The sequence below is a fragment of the Mustela erminea genome, chromosome 1 (assembly GCF_009829155.1).
Source record: "Mustela erminea isolate mMusErm1 chromosome 1, mMusErm1.Pri, whole genome shotgun sequence".
Lineage (NCBI taxonomy): Eukaryota > Metazoa > Chordata > Mammalia > Carnivora > Mustelidae > Mustela > Mustela erminea.
The window spans coordinates 168,686,133-168,696,489 of NC_045614.1; the positions used below are offsets into that span (position 1 = coordinate 168,686,133).

At 37.8% G+C, this 10,357-nt stretch overlaps 1 protein-coding gene across 1 annotated transcript; it reads right to left on the reverse strand.

Annotated features, from left to right (window-relative positions):
* Positions 1-640: 640 nt before the first annotated feature.
* LOC116594734 (interferon-inducible double-stranded RNA-dependent protein kinase activator A-like) lies at positions 641-1,787 on the reverse strand. The gene is given in 1 exon segment (XM_032350200.1): positions 641-1,787. A coding segment is annotated over 1 exon segment (942 nt). The 5' UTR covers positions 1,667-1,787; the 3' UTR covers positions 641-724.
* Positions 1,788-10,357: the final 8,570 nt, after the last annotated feature.

The window sequence follows — 10,357 nt, forward strand, 5'->3', positions numbered from 1 at the left end:
CCCCATCCTTGCCAACATCTGTCATTTCATGACTTGTTAATTTTAGCAATCCTGACTCATGTGAGGTGGTATCTCATTGAGGTTTAGATTTGAATTTCCCTGGTGCTGATCTATGTTGAGCATTTTTTCATCTGTCTGCTGGCCATTGGATGTCTTCTTTGCAAAAATGTCTGTTCATGTCTTCTGCCCATTTTTTTTTTTTTTCCATTACAACAACAGCTCTTTATTACATGGATTCAAATACACAGCAGACCAATCATGTTCCCTGAAATTCAACAGTGACATTCAATGAACGTCTGTCAGCGCATTCCTCCAAACTCTAAGGGGCTTCCCACAAATTCCCTGTACAAAGCCTTTCGCAAAGAAGAGGTTAAGTACCAGTAAGAACGACTGTTGCTAGCAGTAGTTTTGTTTCTTCGCCGTTTTCGTCATCCTCATCATCAACAACATGCACTTTCTTCCCTGTATGGACGTGGCATTGTAACATGGGTGCTACACTCTGCCTATGGTACAAAGTTTATAAATACAATATACCAGTACAAAGTTGAAGCCATTAAAAAGAGTTTAAGAACTACGATGAGGTCGTTAATTCTGGAGTGTTGATGGAATCTAGGTAGAGATTTAGAAACAACACACAAACTCAAATGTAGTAAACATTTTACTTGGTGAGGGGCGCAGGGGGAGTTCTTCTGTGCTACTGAGGGCTCCAGGAGTTGCTTCAGGCTCACTTTTTTTCTGCTATTATCTTTAAATACTGTAGGGCGTTGTGAGCGGCATCGCTCTGCGCGTTGCCACAGGAGATCCCAGAGCCGTGACAGACCGTGATGGGGCTGGTGGAGAGTTCGGCGAGACACTGATACTGTCCGTTGGCGCTCAGTTCTTCTATATTCAAATATGTTATATTAAAACCTTGTTCCTTGGTGATTTCACTAAGCAGCTGGATGTAATCTGTATTTGGAATACTGAGAAGGCTCCTTTTCTGTAAGTTGATCTTTTCACCAGGAGAATTCCTCAACAAATGCCAAGTACATCCTAAAGAATGGCCTACTACGTTTGTTAAAGAAATGTGGTTCTCTGGAGAAATATTACTGAATTTGGCAAGAAATTTCTCAGCAGCGTTTCTCTTGGCTTGCTTTTTTGATGCCCCCTTTCCAGTTTCCATAAATGACTCTAGCCTACAAATTGTGGTATATTCTCTCTTATGCGCAGGTCCTCCCTCTTGGGAAAGGGTATATTCAGGAAGTCTCTAGCCATGATGAATAGCCAACTCCTGTAATGAATCAATAGGGTTAAGCTGATTCTTTGGTTGCTTAGAAGGGTCAGGCATTAAGGGGTCAGGAACTGCAAAGCAAATACTTGCATTGGCTTTCAAAATGTTTATGGCAGCCTCTGCAGCTCTATGTTTCGCAAGCTTCTTACTTGTACCTTCACCTGTGCAGGTTATGTCACCAACGGTTACTCTGAAGGTGAAAGTGGGTACATGTATTTGCACATCCGATCTTTCATATTCATAAACCAGGATTTTCTGGGTCTTCATGCCGTATTCGTGTAATACCTGAATTGATGTTTTCCCTGGCTTAGCTGTTATCATCTTCCCCAAACTGAAGGTCCCGCTGTTCTCGCGCTCCAGCGGCGGGGCCGCGGCGCGATGTCTGCTCTGGGACATAGCGAGAAGGGACGGCTTGGCGGCAGGCAGAAGAGCAGTGCGGAGCGATGTCCTCGCTCCCCGGGTCAGCCAGTCCCGGAGAGGAGCGCTCCAGTGCCGCCACTGCCGCCTCCTGGACTCCCCCTTTCCTCCCGGCTTGCGTCCCTCTTGCCACTTCTGCCCATTTCTTGATTGGATTATTTGTTCTTTGGGTGTTGGGTTTGGTAAGTTCTTTATAGATTTTGGATACTAGCACTTGATCTGATATGTCATTTGCAAGCATCTTGTCCCATTTTGATGGTTGTCTTTGGTTTTGTTGACTGTTTCTTTTGATCTTGATGAAGTCCCAATAGTTCATTTTTGCCCTTGCTTCCCTTGCTTTTGGTCCTGTTTCTAAGAAGAAATTGCTGTGGCTGAGGACAAAGATATTGCTGCCTGTGTTCTCCTCAAGGATTTTGATGGATTCCTGTCTCACACTGAGTCTTTATCCATTATTTTATCCATTTTGAGTCTTTTTTTTGTGTGTGGTGTAAGGAAATGGTCCAGTTTCTTTTTTTTGCATGTGGCTGTCCAATTTTCCCAACACCATTTGTTGAAGAGACTGTCTTTTTTCCATTGCACATTCTTTTCTGCTTTGTAAAAGTTGACCCAAGAGTTGAGGGTCTATTTCTGGGCTCTCTAGTCTGTCCCATTGATCCATGTGTCTTTTTTGTGTGTGTCAGTATCATACTGTATTGATAATTGTACCAGCTTTGGCTTTCTTTTTCAACATTGGCTATTTGGGATCTTTTCTGGTTCCATGAAAATTTTAAGATTATTTGTTCTATTTCTTTGAAAAATGTTGATGATATTTTCATAGGGATTGCATTAAATGTGTAGATTGCTTTAGGTAGCATAGAGATTTTCACAATATTTGTTCTTCCAATCCATGAGCATAGAACCTTTTTCCATTTCTTTGTGTATTCCTCAATTTCTTTCATGAGTGCGCTCTAGTTTTCCGAGTACAGATTCTTTGCCTGTTTGGTTAGGTTTATTCCTAGGTATCTTATGGTTTGGGGTTCAATTATAAGTGGAATCAATTCCTTAATTTCTCTTTCTTCTCTCTTTGTGTTGGTGTATAGAAATGCAACTGATTTCAGTGCATTGATTTCATATCCTAACAATTTACTAAATTCCTCTATGAGTTCTAGCAATTTTGGAGTGGAGTTTTTTGGGTTTTCCACATAAATTATTATATCATCTGCGAAGAGTGAGAGTTTGACTTCTTCTTTGCCAATTTGGATACCTTTTAATTGTCTTTGTTGTCTGATTGCTGAGGTTAGGACTTCAAGTACTATGTTGAGTAGCAGTGGTGATAGTGGACATCCCTGCTGTGTTCCTGACCTTAGGGGAAAAGCTCTCAGTTTTTCCCCATTGAGAATGATATTCACTGGGTTTTTCATAGATGGGTTTTATGATATTAAATTATGTACCTTGTATCCCTACACTGTAAAGAGTATTGGTCAAGAAAGGATGCTGTGCTTTGTCAAATGCTTTTCCTGCATCTCTTGAGAAGTTCATATGGTTCTTGTTCTTTCTTTTACTAATGTATTACGTTGATTGATTTGCAGATGTTGAACCAATATTGCAGCTAGGAATAAAACCCACTTGGTTGTGGTGAATTATCCTTTTAATGTACTGTTGGATCTTACTGGCTATTATTTTTGTGATAATTTTTGCATCCATGTTCATCAGGGATATTTATCTGTAATTCTCCTTTTTGATGGTGTCTTTGTCTGGTTTTGGGGATTAAGGGAATGCTGGTCTCATAAAAAGAGTTTGGAAGTTTTCTTTCCATTTCTATTTTTTCAGAGCATTTTCAGAAGAATAGGTATTAATTCTTCTTTAATTTTTGATAGAATTCCTCTGAGAACCCGTCTGACCCTGGGCTCTTGTTTTTTGGGAGATTTTTGATTATTGCTTCATTTTCCTTACTGGTTATGAGTCTGTTCAGGTTTTTACTTCTTTTTGGTTAAGTTTTGGTAGTTTATATGTCTAATTTGCTGGTGTATAGTTGCTCATAATATGTTCTTATAATTGTTTGTATTTCTTTGGTGTTGATTGTGATCTCTTCTCTTTCATTCATGATTTTATTAATTTGGGTCCTTTCTCTTTTCTTTTTGATAAGTCTGGCCAGGTATTTACCAATATTATTAATTCTTTCAAATAATCAGCTCCTGGTTTCATTGATCTGTGTTACTATTCTTTTGGTTTCTATTTCATTGATTTCTGCTTGATCTTATTATTTCTCTTTTCCTGCTGGGTTTGGGTATTATTTGCTGTTTTCTCTCCAGCTCCTTTAGGTGTAGAGTTAGGTTGTACATTTGAGATCTTTCTTGTCTCCCGAGAAAGGCTTGTATTGCTATATACTTTCCTCTTAGGACCACCTTTGCTGCATCCCAATGATTTTGAATAGTTGTGTTGTTTCCATGAATTTTTTTAAGTTGTTCTTTAATTTCCTGGTTGACCCATTCATTCTTCAGTAGGATGTTTTTTAGCCTCCATGTATCTGAGTTCTTTCCAACTTTCCCCTTTTAAGATTGAGTTCTAGTTTCAAAGCATTGCAGTCTGAAAATATACAGAGAATGATTCCAATCTTTGGTACTAGTTGAGACCTAATTTGTGACCCAGGGTGTGATCTCTTCTGGAGAATGTTCCATGTACACTAGAGAAGAATGTGTATTTAGGTGCTTTGAGATGGACTGTTCTGAATATATCTGTGAAGTCTGTCTGGTCCAGAGTGTCATTTAAAGCCTTTATTTCCTTGTTGATCTTTTGCTTAGATGATCTGTCCATTTCAGTGAGGGGGGTGTTATAATCCCCTACTAATTCCATATTATTATCAATGTGTTTCTTTGGTTTTGTTATTAATTGGCTTATAAAGTTGACTGCTCCCATGTTAGGTCCTTAGACATTTAAAATTGTTAGATCTTCATGTTGGACAGAACTTTAAGTATGATATAGTGTCCTTCCTCATTTTTTGTATAGTCTTTGTTCTAAAATCTAATTTGTCTGATATAAAGATTGCCATTCTAGATTTCTTTTGATATCCATTAGAATGGTAAATGGTTTTCCACCCCCACACTTTAAATATGGAGGTGTCTTTAGATCTAAAATGAGTCTCTTGCAGACAGCATATTAATGGGTCTTGTTTTTATTTTTTGTTTGTTTGTTTGTTTGTTTTAATCCAGTATGATACCTGTGTCTTTTGATTGGGGCATTTAGCCCATTTACATTCAAGGTAACTATTGAAAGATATGAATTTATTGCCATTGTATTGCCTTTAAGGTGACTGTTACTGTATATTGTCTCTGTTCCTTTTTGGTCTGTTACTTTTAGGCTCTCTCTTTGCTTAGAGGACCCCTTTCAATATTTCCTGTAGGGCTGGTTTGGTGTTTGCAAATTCTTTTAGTTTTTCTTTGTGCTGGAAGTTTTTTATCTCTTCTCCTTTTTTCAATGAAGCCTAGCTGGATGTAGTATTCTTGGCTACATATTCTTGTTTAGAGACTATGCCAGTCCTTTTTGGCCTGCTAGGTCTCTGTGGATAGGTCTGCTGCCAATCTAATGTTTTTACTGTTGTAGGTTATAGACCTCTTTTTTCCGAGCTGCTTTCAGGATTTTCTCTTTGTCTCTGAGACTTGTAAGTTGTACTATTAGATAATGGGGTGTTGACATATATCTATTGGTTCTGAGGGAGGTTCTCTGTGTCTCCGTGATTTTGATGCCTGTTTACTTCCCGAAATTAGGGAAGTTCTCTGATATAATTTGTTCCAGTATACCTTCTGCCCCCCCCTTCTTCTTCTGGGATCCCAAATATTCTAATATTGTTTTGTCTTATGGTATCACTTATCCCTCGAATTCTCCCTCATGATTCCATAGTTGTTTATCCCTCTTTTTCTCAACTTCTTTATTCTCCATCATTTGATCTTCTATAGCACTAATTCTCTCTTCTGCCTCATTTATCCCAGCAGCTAGAACCTCCATTTTTTTAGCATACCTCATAATAGCCTTTTTGATTATGACTTGGTTAGATTTTAGTTCTTTTACTTCTCTAGAAAGAGATTCTCTAGTATCTTCTATCCTTTTTTCAAACCCAGTTAGTATCTTTATAATCGTCATTCTGAACTCTAGTTCTGACATCTTACTAATGTCTATGTTGATTAGGTCCCTGACAGTTGGTACTACCTCTTGTTCTTTTTTTTTTTTTTTTGAGATGATTTTTTCTGTTTTGCCATTTTGTCCAGAGAAGAATAGATGAATGAGTGAAATAAGTGCTAAAAGGATAACAACCCCTAGAAAAATATACACTAAATAAATTTTTAAAGAACAAAAAACTTATTCATATACAAAAAGAAGGTTAAATATAATGAAGGGATAGAATATGACTGTAAAAAGGAAAATTAAAAAATGATATTAAAAAGGAATTGATATGACAAGATGTTGGTTGAAAAAAGAAAGAAGAAATTTTAAAAAAATAGAAAAAAGAGTAAAGAAAAGTAAAAAGAAAATTAACTTTGAAAGACTAAAGAATCATGTGAATAAAGCCATGAATTCTATGTATTGTATTCCCCTAGTTCTGGGGTTTTGCAGTTCTCCTTGACTGGTAAACTTTGTCTTTCCTGGATGTTCTTACTGATCTTCTGGGGGAGGGGCCTGTTGCAGTGATTCTCAAATGTCTTTGTCTGAGGTGGAATGGCACTGTCATTGCCAGGGGCCAGTCTAAGTAATCTGCTTAGGTTTGCTCTTGGTAGCTTTTGTTCCCTGAAAGCTTTTTGTACAACTTTGGAACATGAGAATGAAAAAAACAGCTTCCCATCCTCTAGTCCAGGAGGAGTCAAGAACTGCAGTCCCACTCCTCAGAGAGCCCTTAGAGAAAAGCAGTCGATCACTCCTATCTCCTTGGTCTCTGGCTACACTCCGTGCTAGACCTGTGACCCAGCATTTCTCTCTGGCATGTGACCCCATTTGGATTTTCCAAACCTAGCAGATTCCTTCAGCGTGCTCCCATACCACTCCTCCTGGTGGATAAAGTGGGGGGTCTCCCTGGATCAGCCACTTGTGGGGTTCCTGCTCATAGAGTAGTGGCTCAGCTGAGCCACAGGTCATGGTTTATGGCAAGCCCGAGCTGAGACCTCCCCCCGTCCTTTGCTCCATCTTTGCAGCCTGCTTCCTCTCTCTGATACCTGGAGCTCTGGAGCACTCAGGTATCCTCCATCTTTCTGTGATTTTCAGGGTCCTGAGACCACACTATCCTAGTGAGGGCTCCACCTCCCACCTAGCCACTGGAGGGACATCCCTCAGGGGAGCAGACTTCTAAAAGTTCTGTTTTTGTGTTCCACTGCTCTATCACTTGCTAGTAGCTGGCTGACAGAGACTCCCTCCCCCATGGCCTGTCTTCCCAAATATAACCTTGGCTTCACACCTGTGCCTGGCCTACCTTCCAGAAAGCTATTACTTTTCTGTTCATAGAATTGCTGCTATTCTTTTCTTTGATCTGTTGCATTTGTAGGTGTTCAGAATGATTTGATAATTATCTAGCTGAATTCCTGGGACCAGACAAAATTTACATCTCCTACTCCTCCACCATCTTGCTTCCACCCTAACTCATTATTTAAATAGATTTGGAAACAACTTTCTGACAAGTTTCAAATTAGTGTAATTCTTTTTCTTTTTTTCCTATGTTTAGTTAGCCAACATAAAGTAAGTACATCATTAGCTTTTGATGTAGTGTTCAGCAATTCATTAGTTGTGTATAAGAAGACAGGGAACAACTAATGAGTGTAATTCTCACTCTTTATTTGGAAAACCCCAAGATATCTTCCTGACCTAAGGAGAAGGGGAAAAGAAATTTAGATGTAAAACATGACAGACAGCTACAGACATAGTTCTGCTCTCACAGTATACATGGCTACTATCATCATTGTGTTATAGTTAGAGAATGAAGAATCTGAAAAAATAAAGCATAAATCTAATGACTTTAACAGTGAATACAAGCTGTTTTAAATTTATTTTTAAATATTGAAACTGAAATTATATCAAAGGAAAGCCTTAATCCTATCTTTAATCCTATCTTTGTGGTAGGATAATGTATTGGGGTCAGATGGGGAAGGAGTATAAAAGCTTGTGTGATGAGTCTCATCTGCAGAATGGAGAGCGACATACTGCACCCATGATTCTAAGCGAGAAATAGTATCCCAAGTCATTAGAGTCTCAGTTGGCAAGGGAAAACAGCTGTGTCTTATTTATTAAGAAATAAGATTTACAAACGTTAAAAATAACGACACTGAGGTAGTTGCCAGCATTGGGTTCAGTCACATTATTTTTCTGATCTCTTTGTCAGATTAGCCAGAAGGCCACCTCCAGCATCAGGAGGCAAAATGATATTGTACATACCTCAAAAAAGAGACAGTGTAGACAAGGAAGCCTCTGTGGTATTTGGCTAAGTAGCATTCATGTAATTGGATCTGGGGACTGACAACACTAATGCACTCAATGACAGGAGGTTATGGAGGCCCATCTGTGCTGGCCTACTGAGTTGATCAGATCAAGGAAACTGCTGGTCAGTTTTCTGAGAGTGACTCAGAGCCAAAAATTAGGTTGCTGAAAATTTCCATCCATCTAATATGAAGACAGAAGGAAATCTGCTGCTGTATGACTGAAAATAAGTGTATTAAGTGTAATGAGTTTGTCTTAAATTACACGTAATTTTCAACTTACTGTTTTGTCAAAAATATATTCTCTACCTAAATTTTTTGAAATGTACTTATTTATTCACTTTTGGATGGATTCTTTTCATATTCTGATTCTACAGGTTTTGTCTTTTTAATGAGACACCACAGCAAAGTTACAGTTTAAGCCCATAACCAGACAGCCTAGACTTCCATCACTTATAGTGGCCCCTATGTCCTTTTGGAATAAGTTTAACTTCTCTGTGTGACAGTGTCGTCTTTGAAACAGGGATCCTAATTTTTTTTTTGCATTAAAAACTGTATGTGTATATCCTATTAAACACTTTGTAGCATTTCAGGCACATTTTAGAATTTTCACTGGCACAAATGCAAACATTGTTATTAGTTTACCAGTGTTAGGAAAAAAAAAATTGTCAGACCTGATATTGTCCCTTCTAGCTTATATGATCTTTCTGATGAAGTTAGGTAAAGAAATAGGGATGAATACTCATGATCCCCTTCATACAAATAGATGAGTCCAGTGACATTCTCTGAGCTAGTGGGCTCATCAGGAATAATTTTAGTATATGTGCTGCTGAAACAAGCACAGGAATAATTATCATTAGCTAAGGAGCAGTGTTAGCTCGTCATACTCTCTTCTCTGTGTAATTTTTATTTGTCCTCTTATTGTTACTGCGTTATACACCTTTATGTTTTCTTAAGTTCTCATGCTGTCTTTCTTCTTTATCTTTCCTTGAAACCTACTCTCAGAATTTTAAATTATCCTAAGTTAGATATGACCAATGACAGTTTAAATTTCACAAAGTTACTGGCCCTTTAAGACTATATAAAGGGTCAAACTGAAAGGATGCAATTGAGAGGACAGAGTCAGGTGTCTATTATAGGATGTCACAAATTCTTCACGGTATAAGACTGCTCTCCCTCCATGGCTTGCCCCTGACATACCGCTAGGACTGCACCTACTAGTTAGGCAGCACTGTGTGAACAGATTAGAAGATTCTCCTTGCTATAGGGTGTAGAGTTGACTAATTCTTAAGAAGAATGAAGGTTTAAGAGAGATTGTTTCTTTACTCCTTTTATAGTGATATGCTTTGCTAACTCCTTCAGAGATCTGAGGGGATATTTATAATCATATACCATGTTGCTCATTTAATTTTAACCCTTTATCATCCTTTTGTATAATAGCTGCTTTTGAGAGGTAAGGCTTATTATTTTCCATAGTTTATTTTTACTCTGTCATTCCTGGCCACAATTTGATAAAGCTACCGTAGTTCAGAATATCTGTTTTCTTACCAGTGAATACAAATAATTCAGTAGATGGGAACAGATATTTGTGGATCTTCTTCCATCTGCCCATCAACTTTCCCCTGAAAAACTCTCATTATAAGCTCAGGCCAATGTGGGAATTTCTTCATGCTCAAGCTACCTGGGTGGAAATTTAACCCCATTGATTATTTTATGTTGCTCAGAGTACTCTATCATATACTTAGCAGATATTAAGATATCTTGATGTTGCCATACCCCAGAAATCATCTATTTGAATTAGTATGGATTTTGTTAACCAACTAGAAAGTAAAAAATCAAGAAGTATCTTGCATATAGTTACCATGTTAAATAAATGACATATAGTGCAAAAAATGTCAAAGAAAAAAAGATTTATTGATCAGTTCACCTAATCACCTTATCATATGAGCAAATCAAGGTGCAGACTCCTTAAAATAAAATTAAGATTTTTTTTTAACTTACAAGAGACTGATTTGAAAAAATAAGTAAATGAGTAGAATAATGAATGAATATGAGTAATAATGCACTTTTATATTCCTTTAGGAGTTTGAATTAGGTCTTCTCCCTCTTTTTGATTATTTTGTCTTAATCAGTACATTCCTCTTTTCCAAACAAGTTTCATTAGGAATAAATTATCCATGAAACTCATGTGTATATAGTAGCTAAATCTCTATTCAGTTAGTTCAGATGACTTCTTCCC